This window comes from Chroicocephalus ridibundus, chromosome 21 (assembly GCF_963924245.1).
Source record: "Chroicocephalus ridibundus chromosome 21, bChrRid1.1, whole genome shotgun sequence".
Lineage (NCBI taxonomy): Eukaryota > Metazoa > Chordata > Aves > Charadriiformes > Laridae > Chroicocephalus > Chroicocephalus ridibundus.
In genome coordinates this window covers 1,075,580-1,095,209 of record NC_086304.1, presented here as the reverse complement: position 1 = coordinate 1,095,209, position 19,630 = coordinate 1,075,580, and the positions used below count along the sequence as shown (strand labels likewise).

The 19,630-nt window shown below is 43.2% G+C and overlaps 1 protein-coding gene across 2 annotated transcripts in view; it reads right to left on the bottom strand.

Annotated features, from left to right (window-relative positions):
• Positions 1-19,630, bottom strand: part of ASH1L (ASH1 like histone lysine methyltransferase) — a 63,118-nt gene that overhangs the window by 3,208 nt on the left and 40,280 nt on the right. For both annotated transcript variants that reach the window (XM_063357115.1, XM_063357117.1), the window contains exons 7-26: positions 19,397-19,491; positions 16,729-16,802; positions 15,068-15,113; positions 14,736-14,844; positions 14,067-14,273; positions 12,920-13,066; positions 11,842-11,950; positions 11,473-11,634; positions 11,170-11,264; positions 10,753-10,910; positions 9,600-9,752; positions 9,076-9,130; positions 8,841-8,973; positions 8,136-8,384; positions 7,647-7,733; positions 7,294-7,384; positions 2,856-2,994; positions 2,074-2,246; positions 1,417-1,583; positions 233-273 (exon numbers count right to left, since the gene is read on the bottom strand). In XM_063357115.1, coding sequence (XP_063213185.1) covers positions 233-273; positions 1,417-1,583; positions 2,074-2,246; positions 2,856-2,994; positions 7,294-7,384; positions 7,647-7,733; positions 8,136-8,384; positions 8,841-8,973; positions 9,076-9,130; positions 9,600-9,752; positions 10,753-10,910; positions 11,170-11,264; positions 11,473-11,634; positions 11,842-11,950; positions 12,920-13,066; positions 14,067-14,273; positions 14,736-14,844; positions 15,068-15,113; positions 16,729-16,802; positions 19,397-19,491 — 2,490 coding nt within the window. The remainder of the gene's footprint in view (positions 1-232; positions 274-1,416; positions 1,584-2,073; positions 2,247-2,855; positions 2,995-7,293; positions 7,385-7,646; positions 7,734-8,135; positions 8,385-8,840; positions 8,974-9,075; positions 9,131-9,599; positions 9,753-10,752; positions 10,911-11,169; positions 11,265-11,472; positions 11,635-11,841; positions 11,951-12,919; positions 13,067-14,066; positions 14,274-14,735; positions 14,845-15,067; positions 15,114-16,728; positions 16,803-19,396; positions 19,492-19,630) is intronic.

The window sequence follows — 19,630 nt, the reverse complement described above, 5'->3', positions numbered from 1 at the left end:
CTCCTGTACTCTTCCTCACGTACATTATTACGGAACACTAAGGCTGCTTCTATATTCTGTCCCTCCTCACTTGTTCCCTTATATCTCTTCGAAAGTTTAGAGGACTGCTTTCAATAATTTAAATTTATTTCCACAGCCCCCAGGGGAAATGGGCAGGAAAGAGCGGACACCTGACAAACCCATGGGATTATCTCACCTCTTCTCAACGAACAATCTGGTAGATAAGACTCACCTGCCTCCATTTCTCTTGTAGTTGTCTGGTACATAATGAGGCTGTAACAACAATAAAGATTTTGGTTAATACCAAATAAAATTCACAGTGGAAGAAAGTGCTGGTCTATCAAATAGTCTGGAAGTACCAACACAGGACTCGCCTACCTGACCCTGGAAATGCCAGTGCACCGCTGGCGAATCTCACACATCGTATGAATTCAAAGGAGAAGGCTTCATCATGTAATAAGGATATATCAGAGCCAGATTTATTATCTAATCCTTCATATCTGTTAAATAAATTTCAAGCCATAGGCCACCACGATAAAAATCATCTTTGCTTTCTGCGCAGCAGAAGTTCGGAAGAATCTCTAAACTCACTACAAAAACGTCTCTGCTTCCAGGAAGAAAAGTGCTCCCTTGCAAAAGACTTGTCGGATCCAACACCTCCGTGCTCAGGGCCAGAGCCGCGCTGTGCGGGACGCGCGCAGCCAGGAGCCGCTGCTGCTGCGGAACGGGGGAAAATGAGGCAGGGAAAAGACCAGGTATGCAGACGGAGGGTGCTAAGGGAAACCGTACTCCCCCATTTTGCTGCCTGCCTGTCTGGTGGGGTTTTGATAAGACATCCCTTTTCTGTGAGAATTATATATAAAGTAAACAGCGTGTCATTTGATAGAGCAAGGGAACGGAAATGGGAAAATGCTCTTTTTCTGTATTGGGAATCACTCCTCAAAGGTACTGCTGAAAACCATTTTTTAAGCAAGTTTATTAAGACACAGTAATTAAACCAAAGGAGAGAAAGCCTAACACAGAAAAGCTAACACACTCACACCGGACTAAATGTTGTGTGACTCTAAACCACATAAATTTATTTTACAGTTGCAGAATTGCAACTGAAAAGTGAGTTTTCAGGCTCCTTTCACTCAGGAGTGGCTTAAATGAAATTAGCATCTAGATTTCAGTCAGAAAGCACAGACTCTAAACTTACACATCACCATTCATTCAGTGTATTTTAACTGCATATTCTCTGATTTAAGTCACTTTTTCTTCCCAAGCTTGCTTTCTAGCCTGCTTTTCATCCAGACTGTCTATGCTTCTATGCTTAGTTTTACCAAGCCTCATTCATAAACAGAGAGCCGAGGGCTCTCCAAAACCACGTCCAGTCTTCCACTAAAAAGCAAGGCAGCTAAGGGAAGGAACACTTACTGAGAAGTCTCTCTTGGGCGTGAGTTTCTTGGGGAAGTGGTCAAAGGCGTAGGGCTTGGTGCAGACAGGGTACCGATTCCGGTGGATCTTGTAGAAGAGATGGGCTGATTTATCAAGGCGGTAATCACAAATATACACATCCTGCTCCTTCACACCTTTTGGCCTCCCTGCCGTTTCAAAACAAAGCACAGAGGAAAGAACATTCGTCAGGTTCAAGAGGATTCACGGTATGGAAGAACAAGCCACGCACAGTGCCGGAGAGGGGGCCGTCGGAGCTGTGCTGTGGGATGGCAGGCGTTCTTCTCTGTTCTCCTCCATTCAGAATCGTAATAGTGGACACATTGGTAGTTCAATTTAAGAGGAAAACCTGTATGCCCTAATCAAACAGTACCCAAACTTTTACAAAAATCATCACCAACTGCCATCATTTTCTCTTCCCTGCCGACCACAATCCCACCCCGGGTGCTGCCTCTTCAGTACCGGCGCTCTTAAACCAGAAATCACCGTCCCCGTGCTAAAGCAATAGCGCGTCTTCAGCTCCGATACCCTGTAAACATTGGCTACGGCCTTTTAACAGCAGTTCCTATTTTAGGGTACTTCCCAAATTATTAGAAAGGTGTATCGTATTTATTTCCTCATCCCGTTAAGTCTCCTTACCTTTGCAGTAGGTGTACAGGTCAAGAACACAGCACGTTCCCACCACAGCCTCTAAGGGGATAATTTCATACAACGGCACCCGGAAGAGCTCATTGTGGTAAAACTTCCGAGAAGGGGAATGATGCGTTTCATGTGGACGGAAATAATGATGACCAAATGCAAACCGCTCCTCTCTGTTTGAAGGTGTAAAGGTAAGAGAAAGAGAGAAACAGAAGGAAAAAAATAAAAAGACGACTATTTCTGTAAGCCCGTGATACAACTTTAGTTAATGCTTTAGTTAATGCCTTCCACACAATTTTGAATTATCTATCTTGCACTTCTGTTAGGAAAAGCGAAGTCACACAAATATTACACGTTCAACTTGATTCCCTTCCGTAAGTGGAAATACTCCTAGTGTGATTTTTACGAACACAGCAGACTTACTGCGCCGCTCTCTACGGGGCAGATGCATTTAATGACGTTACAGTGGCTGAGCAAGTCAGCGACGGTTTAGCTGAGCTGATTCAGCCGTCAGCGCATATTCTCAGCCTGTTCCAACAGTGAGGAAAGTGCATCAACTCGTATCTCTTAGCCCCTGCCTAAACCTCCAACCTCACACGTTTTTACTTTGCTGCTGTAGAACAGAGGCAGAGACGAGCGGGAAATCGCCAAGCCTTTGTAACCGAACCATGTTCACTCCTGCATTTTTAAGCTATGACAAGGTTTAAGCTTCCACAGAACTACTGTGCTTTGACAGGTAGGTGTAGGGGATGTCTCAGATTCAAAAGATGCCTTGAACGTACTTCTCATTTTTCCAGAGTTTTTCAATGCGGAAAATATCGAGTTTCTCCCTGTTGATGTGGGACAGCAGCCGGTACGACTGCCGGACAGGGTGTCCATCTGGAGTTCTACGGCTGTCTCTCATCAGGTAAACACAATCACCTGGCAATAGGCACAAAATACACACCTGTAAAGAACTTTTCATGAGTCCGGCACACCAAAAATAGAGGAGCAAATGGCTTCATTAAAACTAACACGACAGAGCTACTTAATGCTGAACTGTAAAGACTGATGCAAAACCAAGGCAGAACCCGCAAAGGAGGAAAGGTTACCGTGCTCGCCTTCACAAAAGCTTACAGCAAGAACTAAACATAAACTGAATCGTACGCCCAGACTGAAAATACCAACAGGTAACAACACATCATGGTAAGTTATGGCAGATCATAAGATATTTAAAAAATGAGTCTTTAGATTTAAGGGAGAAGATACTTAGAAGATTATTAGTGAGAAAATAAATCATTGACTGAGAAGCCCCAAGCACCAGCAGAACTGAAATAAGATGCGCAGCTCAGGAGAGGTAAACGGAACTCAAAAAGGGCTGAACAAAATGACACTCCTGGCAACTAAAATAGTCCTTCCCAAGTGCCATCCCCAAACAGGTCCCTAAACGTCTATTTATTCATCTCATCCCATGAGCCAATTAACTCTTAAATTTCTCTGCTCCGATCTGTGCAAGAGCATTAAAAGTACTTGCTCTCCACCGCCCAGGCTCGCTGCCCTCCTGGCTTGTCCACTGCACCTCTCTGCGGGACAATGACTGTCATTTGACAGGGCGAAAATACAGGGCTCCGTCCAGAAAGCCCTTCTCCTTTAGGGAAAAGCTTTAACCAATAACGTTCACAAAGAACCTGAAGAGTCACAGAGGGAGAACATTTGGAAAACTCGCGGTATTACTGAAACTATCGTTGGGTTTAGTATAAAGCATTTAAAAACCAATTCCATCTTTTCTGTTATTTATGAATAAAAACCCAGAAGGTGCCAAGACACAAAAACTACCCCATGGAAGGTCAAAGGCCACGTAGTGTAGTATTCTAGCTAGGACAGGGGGCAGCAGCAGATGTTTAGGAGGAAAAAGCATAGGAATAAGGCACGCGTAGGAAAAGCCTTCCCATGGTATCCCCTTCAGGCTTCCTCTAACCTCCGTCTTAGGGAGTTTTAGAGCTAAAGGCCATAGCTGGACATCAGCAGGCAGAGGTTAATCCTTCCTCCAAGGATTTGTCTCATCTTTTTGGGGCCATTTATACCCTTGACCTCTCAAACTTCCTGTTGCAATGTTTAGCTACATTTTTGTAAAAAAATACTTCCTATTGTTTAAATATGTTACCTGGTAATTTCAGTGTTTCTTCCCTAATGCCTGCATTGTTGCCCTTTCCTGTGCCACTCCAGATTTCACAGACCTCTATTGTACCACCCTCCAAACCATCTGCGAAGACTTTGCTCACAGCAGAGATGTTTCGTATCTGATTATCCTTGTCATCGTGCCTGTTTTTACAAGCAGTAAGATCCTCTTTTTTGGGACGGGATGACAAGAACGGTACACAGCATGCAAGACACAGACGTACCGTAAGATCATAGAACGGCACGGTTACTTTTTCTGTTTCGTTCGTAGTAACTTCTAATACTCAGTTTGCCTTTTTGACTCAGGCTGAACATTTCTCTTACGTTTCCATTGAATTGCAACGATCCCTGGATTTTTTTCCCCTAAGCACATAGCTATTTTGGGGTATGTACAGTTATGTCTGTTTTCCTTCCACGTGCATTACTGTCATTTAAGTAGCAGGTTTGGTCTCTGTTACTTCCACAGCGTAGTAAAAAGATGCTGGGGAACCACCAAGTGCAACGTGGCCCCAGGCTCGTGAACACCTCCCTTAGCTTATAGCCAAATTCAGGATTAAAGAGAAGGACCTGTAATTATATTTTTGTCAATATAATCTCATTATCAATCTCGTGTATGTAAGTTTAGAAGATGCTCCTAAGGACTCCTCATGCGCAAAAATCGCTTTAAGGTGTTATGTTGTCACCTGTCACTGTGACAGTGGAGCACAACACGTTGCACTATTAAAATAATCATCCGATTTAAAGCACTGACATCTGCCTACGACCATGAAGCCAGCTTCTAGTATACCAGGATCCCTATGAAACAGAAGCTGTAGTTGTAGTAAGGAGAGATAAGAGCTTTATTCTAACTTCATCAAGTAAAAACCGGACTGAAGACAGAGTGTCGGAGGCTTGCACACCAGCGAGCAGAGCGCAGGCTCTTCAAAGATTCAGCGTGTATTCGCTGGTGATTAGCCTGTACTCACCATTTGTGTAGCTCTTCTCACTATCTGAACTAAAGCTGGGAGAGTATCTTCTTTTTAGTAAGTTAAGGATTACTTTTAAGGAACCCACTTCCTGAACGTCTTTAAAAGACTTGTAGAGAAAAAAAAAAAAGTAAGGTACACGCTGAGGGCAGCTGCTGACCCCAAGCAGAAGGTAAATAAGTCCATCTATTTTTGGCTGTTATTTTAAATTAGCTACTTTCAACTCTTCTTCCCTACCTCTTCCATGAGAATGAAGCGACTCTAGTACATGGACACTCTCTTGCCCTAAGGATCAGGAAGACTGATTTCAATTCAAGTTTCTCCAGATGTTAGTAACTACTGAAACAGCCACCCCTCTGTCTCAAAAAGGGAGTTTACAGTTCCGTGTTTTCAAGGAAGAGACGGGGCTGCCATTGCTGGTGCACCAACGGTAATGACACGTGACAGTTTCTGGCTATGTGGGTTTTCCGAGATCCATTTTGACTTCTGTTTATCAACTCGCATCTGAGGTCGCACCTTTTGTTCACTCCGCAGGATGTGATGGACCAATTGATCAGATCTATTTGCATAACCTCCTGGTTTTATGTGTTAGGTAATTTTTGCAGAGGAAGCGCATCCGTAATATATAACTCAAGAACATCAAGTAGAATTAGCAAGAAATTAAAAAACAAGTCCCGTAACCAGAGACTGAAGGGCCCTCAGTATTTAGAGGGATGTGACCACAGTCACGTGTGTGCACTCACACAGTTGGAAGCTTTTCAGCCTCGTTCCTCAAAAACATGAGTTCTCTGGAAGACAAACTAATTCAACGTACAGCCACAACTCCCCAGCAGCGAGGGTGGACAAACTTACAAAGGAGGGCAATGGTCAAAAGCACCTTCAGCCTTTATCCTTGGATCGGCCTCTTTCTAATACACAACACGTAGGAAATGCGTAACAGTCTACGTGCCTGCAGGACTGAAGGTCACTATGGTCTCCTTTACCTTGGAATCTGTAAATTACATGACCTTTTAGAAACCAGAGGGAGTAAAAACCTGTTTCTTCTACTGTCTCCAAGATGCTTTATATGTCTGTGTGCCTTCATCACGATTTCTACAGGCAGGTGTCGTGCCCCAGAACCTTTGGTGGAGAACTTGAGACCAGCAATGAATCCACAGATTTCCCCTTTCTCTCCTCTGTGTATTCCTTTCTAGCACCTTCTGGTTATACACCTTGCTTAAGCTATTCACGGTAGTAACTGCAGGGGCATTTGGGGCCCAACAGTGGCAGTTTGGTCTCCCTTGTCCTCTGCCGATGGCACATGGAGTTTACCCACGTAAGGACTAACATTTCTCTACGTCAGGTCACCAAGATCAGGTTAGAGGTATGCGAATGAAATATAACGTGTCATTGACAAAAGTCACCTTAATGCTATGAGTGAGTGGAAGATGCCGCAAACCCCAGGTAAAACATAATCCATTTTAACAGAAAACATACAAGTGAGTACTGATACGACCCTAGGAAGGGAGCTCCTCTCCAGCAAGGAACCCAGCACAAAACAAGAAATGAGAACACCAAATCACTGAACTCTAGACAGGATACACCGTGCAGAGCAACAGTGAAGACCGAATGCCAATTCTCGAATCCTGCAGAGGGGGTAAAGAACACACTGTTCTTTGACCTTTTTTTTTTTTTAATTCTCCATTTTCCTGAAGAGTCTCCCATTCCCCTCTAGTAAACACACCAACCAGTTTCACCCATTCAAGAGCAGTTCTCTTAATAATTATATAGGCTTCTTTCTAACCCTGTGTGTATCTGTAGCCTAAATACCGAAGGCCTAATAGCCGCCTGTGCCTTTACTTCTAAATGTTAACTACCAGAAGTTGGCTCAGCATCTTCCTTCTCTGGCCAGGAGGAGAGCCCTGTCTGTGCTCAAGGTAATTACTGTTTCTTCACAACCAGCCTGTGAGAACTCTTACTGTGGGTCACTCCCATAATAGCAAAGAGTGCAGCTTTCTACGTGTAAGAAGATAAAAGCATTTCGAACGGGCTGATGCCAGAAATCTCTGCACGCTCTTATCTGATGGAAATCACAGCAGCCGCCAGAGTTAGCACATACCTTGGCGCAGCAGCAGATCATCCCGTAATAAGCATATATAATAAACACAGCCAGGCTGGGCATAATGGGGACGAGGAATCATGGGAACCTCCTGGATGAAAAAAGAAAAAGGGAAGGAAATCCTGAGACGCCCACCATCATCAGTGCAAAAATGGGGCTGAAATCCTTTTGGAAATACGCAGAAGTGGATAGAGAAGAAGAACTGGCACTTAATGTGATTAAATCTAAACCAAGGAAGCTACAGGATAAAGTGAGAATCTCACACTGGTCTTGCCAACCTCAACAAATATAAACGCAAGAGCTGCTTTAGTTTATAACTGTAGTAATAAAGAGGAGACTTTTTTTTTTTTTACCCTATTCACGGATCGAGGTTCACACTGCTCACACAGGTAGTGTTCAACATCCGAATTCACACCCATACAGTCACAGTGCTGCCAGACCTAGGGAACAAAACCACCCCAGTTAGAAATTCCTGTGACAGGTTTTATTTAAGAAATTGCATTTTCTCAAAAAATGCTAAGGAAAGCGAGAAAACAAGCTTCCCATTTGAACTATTTCACATTATGTCAGAAGACAGACAAGATCCCCATGCAACTGTTAGTGTAAAAGCCCAGAATTGTTCAAATTAATTTGCCTGAAGACAGCAGTTGCTGGCAGTTTCAGAAATGCAAGCTGCATTTCCTCTGTGAAAACAGAACCTCTCGATTCCTTTAGAGAGGAAATGAAAGCCTGAAGAGGTAACTAATGCTACGAGCTACGTGGAAACTCCTGGTAAAAGTTCAACTGGTTACGAAGGATGGAAAAAGAGCACCAGGCTCCGTTGCGTGTTCCCCCTGCCTCACCATGCACTTTTCACACTGGATCATGAGTCCTTCATCTTTGTAAAGGCCACAAATGCAACGGATCACATCCTCGTCCTTCTCATGACCATTTTCTTTTTCACAGACCGATGTCTCGCTGCTGTCAGCTTCACTTGCTGTTTCTCCCACAATTTCATCAATTTGGGCAGATGCCTCATGGCGAGCGTTATAATATGCTTTCCGTAGCCGGCATACATCACGCCCAGTTGGAGATTTTCTGCCATAATATTTCTGAATAAAAACAAAACAAAGAAACAAAAATATTTTTTTCCCCAGGTTCCACGCTTTTGGTGCATTCCCCCTGTCTGCATTCCCCCTTAAAGGTGTCTTCACTAAAGCTGCAGCCACACGTGTGGAATACACCTGCCCACCTGCTTCCTTCTGAACAGCACGTCCACGTATCTCACGTACGACACTGAAGAACAAGATACCTCTTCCAAAAGACACTGGAACTGCTTTAGGTTAGCTATTCACGCGTGTTCTTGACCGACTAAAGGCAACCACAGAGCCCTAGGAGTGAGCTGAAGCACATGAATTGCTATCAAGGTCCGTTCATCAGAAACAGATCATCACAAGTTCTCTTTCTCTAAAATATTTTTCTTCTTTTATTGCTGTAAGTCAAGAGCATTAAATGAGGGTGTAACCCCACTGTCTATGCGATAGCTTTAAGGCCAGAAAGAGCCTCACCTCTGCGTTCCGGAAGACCTTCAGCATGTCCCCATCAAAAGCTTCCACAGTTTTATAATAGCCAGTCAAGATCTGTTTCTCAATTGTGGCAAGGTCCAATGGGTCAGAGATCTTCTCATAATAGTCTGCATTTCTAAAATGGGAAGGTATGCACAACGTCATTTTCACTAGCAATTCAAAGCTGTGCAAATCCATTATAGAAAAATATGGGTTGCTCTGAGAAGCAAGTACTTACTTTTTCTTTGGGGGCAGGTTCAGGAGAGGAGCTGCCAGAGCCTGCCTGGAGGAATCTGTAACAGGAACACACAGTTTACCAACATTTACTTGAGAAAAACTTAAAAAGACAAGCAACTAACATATAATCTCGGTTAAAAAAAGGCTCTTCTACTATCTGAGGCACAGGGAATTGAAATGCTGTTGTATTTCTAGAAGTTGGTTGCGGTAATCGGACGACACGTATCAAAACAGAGGAGAGCTTCCTTGCAAGTCTGTCAATTGTACCAGTGTGATGAGCTACTGAAGAATCAGTTTAAAAGGACAGCAACAACTGCAGACTCTGATGGCAAAGGAAGGGGTTGAGGATAAAGCAAAGCGATTATACTGGTAGCAGGAAAACAAAAAAAAGAAAAAAAAATAAAAGGAAGGTTATTTAACATCCTGAAATAAACTCCTTTTTTTCTAGTATTTTCTAGTCAGAGTCCACTGTTCCAGAGGCTGAAAAAGTCTCCATGGAGACCTTTTTAGGAGTGTCACCTTCACCTTTATAGGATATGATACTATCACATATTTCCTTGAAGATTTGTGCTAGGCGGGCAGCACGAGCCACTTCAATATTCTCTTCAGCTGCTGCCAAGCGTCGTGTTCTCACAGAGCGGGAGGTCTGAAGGGCTGAAAACTGGGTCATGAAGACATCTGAAAGAGGGCAAAAAAGAATTATCTCTAAACAAAAAATTAAAGATCAAATTGCAGCATCTTTTTCGATCCATCAACTCCATCGCCAATCATTAAAATGAACATGTTTTCTAAGCGACTGTAACAGCAAAAGGCTTCAGTTTCGTATTCCCCCGCTGGCTCTCACTGCCTAGAGCTCACCTACGTGGTTAGGCTGGTTATTAAAGCATTTGATGTTGCTGGAGCAAATAAAGCATGTCATTGAATTCACCCAAAACACTCGCCTCCCGACTTCTCCTGTACCTGAGAGTGGGGACCAAACCCTGCATGGCTGTGAAGACTACACTCCTACAAATAGAGTGCTATTTTTGGAGCAGGATTAATACCTTTCTTCTGATAGTCATATTCTGTACCATTCACATAACTGACCGCATGCCAACAAGCTTTGTTCTCTGAAGGCCTGAAATCCCTCGAATTATGGGGATAAATGACAATTTTCAAAGTCAGTGCAACTGTTTCTGGGTTAGGGATACAGAAAGCAGAAAGCAGCCCTTCTCTGTAGGGGTCCAACCACGGAAAATGTTAAATCCTCCTCCTCTGCTAAGCCACTCTTGATGAAACGTGAGACAGGACAACTTCTACCAGGACTTGAGACATCGGGGCTGCTGGAGGAACACGGGTGAATCTAGCAACCGGACAAATGGTTTATACAGTACAAAGTTCTCGTTCTTAGGAAAACAGCATGAAGTGTTTCAGAGGAAACTACAGAATCTCATAATGCAAAAAATACACTGAAATAGTGAAAGGGCTTCTGTCTGACTCTGCTGCGTAAGGGGCACACACACACAGACACTTATATAGGTATTTCATCCGTACAGCATTCCCCGGGCGTATTACAAAAGGTACGTGGATCTTGTAGTAACTCTACAACTGATTTATACACACAGTGAGCTTAAAAGCTTCATGGGCACGTCATGTAGGTGCTCCATGGAGCAACCTGGAGAACCTGTGTTGGCCTCACCAGATTTGATGTTGCCGTCATCCCGACAGATCCCGTTCCAGCGGGTGTACAGCGATGTGGTGTGGATATTATCGCTGACTTGCTTCACTTCCTCTTGCTTTTGTCGAATCTTTTCCCAGTTTCGTACCAAAAATACATGGTGTTTTAGCACAAAATTCCTACAGAAATTAGAAAAACTTTCAAGAATCACCTTCTTACTGTAAAATTAGTTCCTTGATATGGGGAAAAAGACAGATATTTAGAGGTACTCTTCTGTACCTCTCTCCTCAGTGGAGAGGAATCCCACCCTAACTGGTTAAAGAACTAAGAACTGCTCGCTCAGACATTTCATGATGTCCTATCTTACAGAAAAATATAGTTTTAACATTTGCACAACACTTCATTTCTGAGGAAAATCCCACCGAAATCATTCCTTACCTTTCTCTGTTAGACATGGGTTTCATCTGCAGCTGTGGTGTCAGCCGTGTGGGTGCATTCACACTTTCACTGGGTTCCTCCGGCATGTGGCCCCTCTGGAAAAGAGATCATTCTGATAGACAGGAAAAACTGTGCCAAGAGCTCAGCAAAGCCCTAAAAGTAGCTCCCAAGAGAGAACCTTTAGTATTTCTCTATAGCATTTCTCTGAAGTTTAAAATATACAAATACAGTTTTTTGGTCTGATGGCACAAACTGATCGCCTATTAACCTTTATCCACGAAAAAAGCTGTCTTCACTACTTACTCTCTTCTTTAGTTTGTGCTTTGACTTCCTTTTCTCTTTCGACCGCCCAGGCCTTCTGTGGGTGCTCACAGGCTGGTTGCTTTTGCTTGAAAGTCCATTCATTCGCTGACTTTTACCCCCAATTATTCCTCTGCATTTGTCAAAACCACATTTGCAGAGTTGCTTTAGAAAAGGTAAGGTGAAAAAAAAAAAGATAAATTATTTTAAATAAAACCCAAAATATTGAAATTATCTCTAAATTATCTCTCAATATTATAAACCACCTGTTCCGTCAAATACAACACAACAGGTTTTGATAATTGGCCTTCAACTGTACAGAACTGTTTGCCCTTGGTGCGTCTTTTCGAGGTCTTGCACTGTGATCCCTACCTGTTTTTCAACGTTAAATGAATGAAAATTGTAGTCGTAAGTCAATTCAGTACCAGCAGGCATGTCTTTAAGCGCATACAATCCAATTCGGTAAACACCATTAACAGACCTGCGGGGAAAGTACAATAAAATATTCCCAATCATTAAAAAGAAACTTGTCTTTGTCCGCTCAGTGGAAGTGTTCGCGACAGGAGGAAACACTTCTGCTGTGCCCTGCGTTGTGCTTGTTCTTCTCTGTTACCGTTCTCTTGTTTATCTCTTACAATAAACTCTGAAAGCCAATAAAGGGAATACTGCATTTACAACGAGGAGGAAGTTGTGCTTCAAATAGAGAAGCTACAAACTGTCCTGGCTCTCACAGCAGATCTACCGATCAACCGCCAAGACTGCGGCCCTCAGCCTCAATCAAAGCTCACACTGAACACCACACCTCTTTTCACAGAAGGTACTAACATTAACTGCCTCTCCAATTCTTTTACTTGTTCTTTGTGTTGGATTTTAAAATTTAAAACGTGATTACTGTTGCTGAAGTCCACTAGAGTTATCTGAGAATTCCAAGCTACTCTGCTGCCACCAGAGCCGATTCCTCTTAGCACCACCTGCTATTTCACTGGAAGTTATTCACTACAAACCGCTCAGAAGTACTTCCTGCTAGTCTGGCACTGGATTTCTGATACCATAGAACAGGTATGACACAGGGTGTGCCGAAATCAGACTACTTCCCTCTTTGCCTGCTTTAAAAAAATATTTGAATTGCCAGAAGGAAATAATATATACACGTAGATTATTTTACGGCATTACCCAGGCTTCAAAATTTCTAGCAGGTTAACAGTATGACAAACAACAGCGTTGGATTTGCCTTGCCAGAGAACTCGGATCCCGTCTCCAAAACGTCCAACACTCGAAAACATTACGTTACGCCTCTTGTGCAATGCAAGCATGACAGTAAATATCATTTACACTGTTCAGCTCGATTCCCCTCCCTAATTTTAGGTCAGATTCTCTCAGATGATCTGGTTATCTATATCTTAGTCACTGCCATATCAGTCTTCCAGTAAATAGAATATGGTTTTCTTACCATTTCTGCATCTCACAGTTAGGATTACAGCTGTGGTTGATAAAACGAGCCTCATTGCCCATACGATAACTATCTATCACCATTCCACTGTCTAAATTCAGGCAGTAATGATCACTGTGATTATGGTACTGTTCAATCATCCGGTTCCTAGGAAGCAACACAGGAAAGTTATTTGTCATTCTGCTTGTTGCTGCAAAGCCAACAGGGAGTAACATAGTAATAGCGCGTTCAAGAATTCTGAGAGAGGGTTTTGAAGAAAAAGCAATTATAATCTTTTATATTTTATAGAACCGTACACCTACAGATGGAGGAAAACCATTATTATACCTATTTTTATAAGTCAAGGCCATTGACAGAGCTTGGATTAGAATTTAGAAATTTGCTCTTCTGGAATGCTCCCTTTTGGGTTCTGCAGATTATTTGTATACATTTCATGTTGGTAACCTGTGTACGGAAGAGAAAATGCAAGTATACATTCTTTGGTGTGTATATGTACGCATGTGTACAACAATCAGCTCCTCCCTTTCATCATCTGGGACCGGACACAATCTCTGCAATGACGTCCATGGATTACAGCTACCTCTCGTTAGCAAGGGAGCACCAGTACCGAGTCGGCTGCGTTCGCAGTTGTCTCTGAACGACAAGATTGCGCTTGTTTTCTGGTGGAGCTCGGAGAGCGGCAAGTATGTCCCTCCAACCTCAGTGGCCCTAGGGTGCTATGATGTTAACAAGAAAGCAATTTCTTTCTTTCGTTGGTTATTATGCTCCCACTGGGTCTTTTTTCTTTATACCTATCTGCAAAAGCCCGCTTCCCTTCCTGTCCCTCAGTTCTACCTTGCAGAGTTCAAATCCTGCACAGGGCTCGTAATTTCGTCAAATTCACGTTCACTTGTGGCATCGGGCATTTACAGAGCAGATGTGGCAGATGATGCATTCCAAACACTAATCGTTCCTCTCTATTTTACTGAGAAAAACTCGGTTGATCAAAAAAGGTGAATTCTAAGCCTTCCTTCTGGTGGCTGTGACCAGAAAAGCATTTCCCCCCCCCTTACTTCCCCCTTTGTTTCTGTCTAAGGATTTCCGAGCAACGAGAACAGATGCTATTTATTGAGCCTTCCATGCCAAAGCAGCAAATAAATATTTCTACCTGAATTCTTGCTCACTAACAACTTCTCCCAGATATTCAATGATAAACTGTCCTGCTTTCAGGGGTTCTTTGGTACGAATACCCCATCCTTTCTCCTCAGCCCGGAACCTTTCCAGGCACTGCACCCATTCATGCCTCTGTATCCGCTGATTACAACACTGTTCACCACAAGGGCAGGTGTTGGGTGAACACTCAGCAAAGATCATCCTAAAATAAAAAACAAAGAAGTTAAAGGAAGGAGAAGAGCATACCTTCAGATCTATCATACAAGAAAAAAAAATAAAATTCCTCTGTTAAACAAAAGTTATTAAAGAACTAAAATGCTTCTTGTTTGCAAGGTATAATTCACACCAGGATTCCCAGCCTGGTTCTCGCTGCTACTGAAAGAGCAGAAAGGAGCTTTTCATGGGATCTTCCTCTGAAGTAAGAGGCAGTGGAGCATACATGCAGCAGAAAGCTCCCCTGGACACTCTGTAACAATACTTTTATTACTGGGGTTGCACCCATCACAGCTCTTTTCTTAAGATACTAGTAGCTGACGTGAAATAATACATCTATTGCAATTCTCTTATCGGAACCAGTCAACTCGAGGGTTGGACTAGATGACCTTTAACGGCCCCTTCCAACCCAAACCACTCTATGATTCTATGATTCCAACCCATTTCTAACCTGTTAAGACAGTCCTCCACGCAGCCCTTTCCGTTGTCATCATCTGGTTTCTTACAATTGCAGGTCGTGGCCTCATAGCCAGAGAGGGGCTTGACATCCACATAGACATCTGGAGAAAAAAAAAACAACAAAAAAACAAACCCAAACAGGGAAAAGAATTCTTTCCAGGTGAAAAAGTAGAACTATTTATCTATAATATTTTCATTCCAATTACATAAAGCAAAAAAGGAGGGTGGCAGTGTCTTCGGTAGGATGAAGAGCACGGCAGAAAGGAGGGGTGTCATGGTGAAAATTCCACAGTTCACACATTTCAGTAATAAGATTTTACTTACTAGAACGGATTTTTTTATAAAGTGGGACATCTGGCTTTTTATACAGCTAAAAGGAAGAGAAACAAGATGTTAATACATTGCATAAGCGCATCTGTTATTCAAAAGAATCAGGGAAATGATGTTCTGTGCATACGTAACAGTTTTGTAAACATTACTAGAAAATCCGTCTGCATTTTCTTCTTTAGGCTCCAGCTACGTTACCAAATAGGTCAAGAAAAAGGATCTGAATAAGCAGAACTTTGGCTCAATGAGATAAGCGAGCAGTTTTTCTAACATATTGTTTATTCTTTCCATACTATCCGTACAGAGCAATATGGATAACAGGTATCACGAGGACAGACTATCTGGAACAATGCTGTCCTTTCAATACCGAACAGTAATTATTTAAATCTACTTTGGAGAAAGCAACTTTGGTGGAATTACCACGTGCCAACCCTTAAAAAAGCGAAAAAGAAATTTAAGGTGCTTATCAAAACGGTTGGACTCAATGACCTTAAGGGTCTTTTCCAACCTAAATGATTCTGTGAAAACGGTGAGCACAGGTAGGAGCCAAGAGAAACGCAGATTCGTCTCCTAATCAGAGAGACTTCCTCTGCCGATGGAGATGACTGGAGGGAACAGGGATGCACAGATCACATTTCATAATTTCGTATACGTTCGATCCTTTCAAACAAGCTTTAAGAAAAGCTTTAATTTCCAATTATTACATATTTCGCCCACATTTACTGTGCTATTAGCCCTCCCTCAGTAACGTACGTGGCAATAGGCACCGACCAACCCACCCAACCCCCCTACAAACAGAAGTACTCTGCGAGGGCTTTCACTATTCTAGGTAGGTATGGAAAATGGTGAGGAAACAGACCGTATATGTTTATTAGCTATGCAACATTGAATAGGTAAGGTAAGCAGATGTAAGTAATCTTCAATACACGGCTAGAAACTGTCCCTGGCTGAAATGTCCACGATCGCTGCTTTAAGACCAGATTTTGGTGGTGTTTCACAGAGTAGCTGGAGCCACAACCACCCGGGATTTGTCTTGCTCACGTACATGCTGAAGCTACATGTTTGGGAGCGCTTTCTTGCTGCAGAGCTGGGGACAGATTTACCCTCCCGCCTTCAGTCCTCTGCTAAATCACTTGGTGGAAACTTCTCAGGGAAAAAAATATTCCTATTTTTAGGTTTGCACATATTTAAAGCTCTTTAAAGAGAATGAGACTGTTAGGCAGTTTCTCTTTTTTCCTCAGTATGAAAATTTCAGCTTGCAAGTGAAAAATAAATTCCACTCTGCTGGGACTGATCCAAGAAAAATAAGGCCTGAAATTTCTCGCTGCTGTTGGCAGAACATCTGAATTCTCCCGAGGCGTCTGAAAGGAGATGAGGGCAGGACGCCGGCTCGCTACCAGAATAAAAGTCTGCAGCAAAATCAAGGACTTTCTTCAGCAGAAACCCGCAGGATTGCTATTTTGCAAGAGACGGAATAATGGAAACTCTTCACATTAAATACACAGGCAAATCCCTTTCTTCCTCATACAGTGGCAGCAACAAGAATATTCATAAATATACAGGGTATATAAACAAATCTTTCACATAAGAGTCCTCCTATTTTCTTTCTAAGACTCCTGATCATAATCTTGGCAAGCCAGTAACTTTTTATCTTGTACCTGATTGTGTTTCCACTGCCAGAGGATGTCGTAAGGCAGCTGGAAGTCAATTCTCTTTTGTCTGAGATACTTTCCTGAAACAAAAAGGTTTGTAAGTCGCACACGCTCACATTCACAAATCCCCAGGAGAAAAAAGAGCCGCTCCCAGGCACCCCGCCAAATTCTGCGAGGGCCTCTCGACGTCGGAAAGGCAGAAGAGCAGAATCCTCCCAGAACATTTTGTTTGTTAGTGGCAGGCACAGGGAAGAGCCCTCCACGACGCCGTATTTTGTGCTCTGCTCTGCCGTCGTAGCCAAGGTTTAAACCTTTGTCACCAGCGAGGGACGCTGCCGGCTTGGACGGGAGCTGCTGGGTGAGGAAGGCGGCAGAGGGGAGCTGCCTCCGGCCTCGGTGACGGAACCTTACAGACACCATCGAACTCCAGCAGCCCCAGGCAAACCCTGAGGAGCGGCGGCAGGACCTGCAGGCGCTGGCCCAGGAGGGGTGATCGAACGCCAGCTACCGAAGGGACCGCAGCAAATAACCGACAAAACTGAGCACAACTCTGCGCCTTACAGTAAACGCTTCGGTGTCGGCACTCTCTTCTGAGCTTTTCTGTGCACACGTGAATACAATGATTTAGCGCAGAGAACAAAATCTGCACGCACCACTCATGCAAGGTGGGAAATCGCATTTTGAAAATAGTATCCAAGGCGGTTCCTATGACCTTTACCAAAAGAGACTTAAGAACGAATTCAGACTTGGCAAACACATTCACAGATGTTTCAGAAGGACTTTGAGAGGATCTGTATCTTCAGCAATAACTGAAACTCATTTTAGACAGAAATTACTACTGTCATTGCAGATTTCGTCTCTGTTCTGAAATTTACTGTCACACCTAACCTCTCCCCAAAGAGGGAAACTAACCCGTTACATACTTGGTTAATACAAGACTGAAGCCCGACACAAGCGCTAGGTTAGTTTTAGCCAAGATTAACATGTTCTTCTATCATTTTGTTGGAATAGCATGTCACCAAATTGCAGCAAGAAAAGTGACTAAGGATGGGGTTTCAGTCCCGTATCTGACTTTCCCGGCTTTTCTAAATCTTAGCAAGTGCCTTTATGCTCCTCCAGCAATAGTCTGTGGCTTCATGTAAATTAACACGCATACCCTCACCACTGGAAAATAAAAATTGTAATGTTTTCCTTACAATTTACTCCAAAATTACTTTTTATTTTCAATGCTTTATTCATCCATAGCAGGTTCCAGGAAAGAGCTAAATCTGCCAGGAATTTGCTTTCACTTCTATGACCTCAATGGGTGAAACAAAAGGCTCTTTCAGGTGCCCTGGCAGCGAGCCTGGGGCGCATGGACGGTCCCCGGCCCTCGTCAGGCGGGCACTCGTGCAGTCACCCAGCAGAGTCCTAAACCTCTGCGGTCAAACCGCTCTCAGCTGCCCGATACAGAATAATCGAAGCAGCTTCTCCTGCAGCGCAGGAGCTCGTTCCTGTCTGCCAGCACAAACCAACGTGGGGTCGGGGCCTCGCAAAAAGCGAACAGGACGGTGGCACTGCAAACTGAGCCCGAGCATCCCAGCAGATGGTTCGGTCACACAACAATTGGGTTACGTGACCCAATTCAAAAAGGAATTAAGAAAGGTCACGTTTTTGAGAATTTAAATTAACACCTTCAGTTCTGAAACCTGTGTTGCAGTTACGGGTTCACACAGGTCCGTCAAACTCTTCTCCTGCTGCGATCTCTCCGTGAAAGTCAAAGTTGTGTACAGAGCAAAAAAGTTCCGTTAAGCAAGACGAACCAATGAAACGTTTGTGTTTGATGGGACAAATTTTCCTACGGAACAGTGTGGAACTTCCCAAACTCTGTTTGCATGACAGTACTTGAAGTTAGAAAGCACAGCATTTTAAAAACTGGAACAATTACCTGAAAAATAATCAATCTTGCTTTGTCCTGGGAAATGACATGAGCTGCAAAGACGTTAGTCTGGGAGTTCATGACCATCCCCCCCAGTCAACCCAGTCCCGTGGACTGGACTCGTGAACAGCATCCTGGACCTCCCCGAGTTGCCAGCGGTGGGCTAGCCTTAGGTTACGGCAAAGAGAAGCCCTAGACCTCACTTCTATTCCACCTGAGACCTCTCAACAGGGATGAAATAAAAACTTGCATAATGGCTACGTTTTTCATTCTTCCTCACTTTTACCCAGGCGTAAAGACGGACACTGTGAAGCGCACGGGGATGTGGGGGAATTTATTATTGCATGCTTAGTTTTTTGAGATTTAACAAGTGGTCCCAATTGGCTATTTTACTGTAATATTAGTTTGAAAAGGAGACTACAGTACTGCATTTTAGCAAAAGTATTATGGCAACTAAAGCAGGTTTTAAACTAGACTGCTATTTTCTTATGGTAAACAAAAAATGAGAACAAAGTTCATGTAGCCAAAAAAGAAAAAGCCTTTTTTGAGTCAAACTTTTGCACTGAAGAAGACAGCCAGATGAGCATGACCTTTGGCAAAGTTCCTATGCTGAAAAGACACGCGTAACCTCGCAAGGCGGTAAAATAAAAAAAGAAAAAAGGGAGAGGCAGAAAGACCGCAAAGTCCAGAGTACTTTCACGTCACCCAAGTGCCAAATTTGTTTCCCAACAACGGAAACACACGAGAAGTACCCACCAACATGGATAGGGGCTGGAAACAATCCATGCTCATGCTCTCCGGGAGTGTACTCCAGCTTTTCTTTCTTTAGTTGGATGAGGCGGCTCTTCGGACTGTGGATGACAATGACAAAAAAAAAAAAATAAAATCAGAATGAGGAACACCTGTCATTTGCAAAAAACACAGAGCATCAGGCAAGAGAATAATAATAGAAATGGCCAAAAAAAATTCATTCCCAGGTCGCTTGCCAAA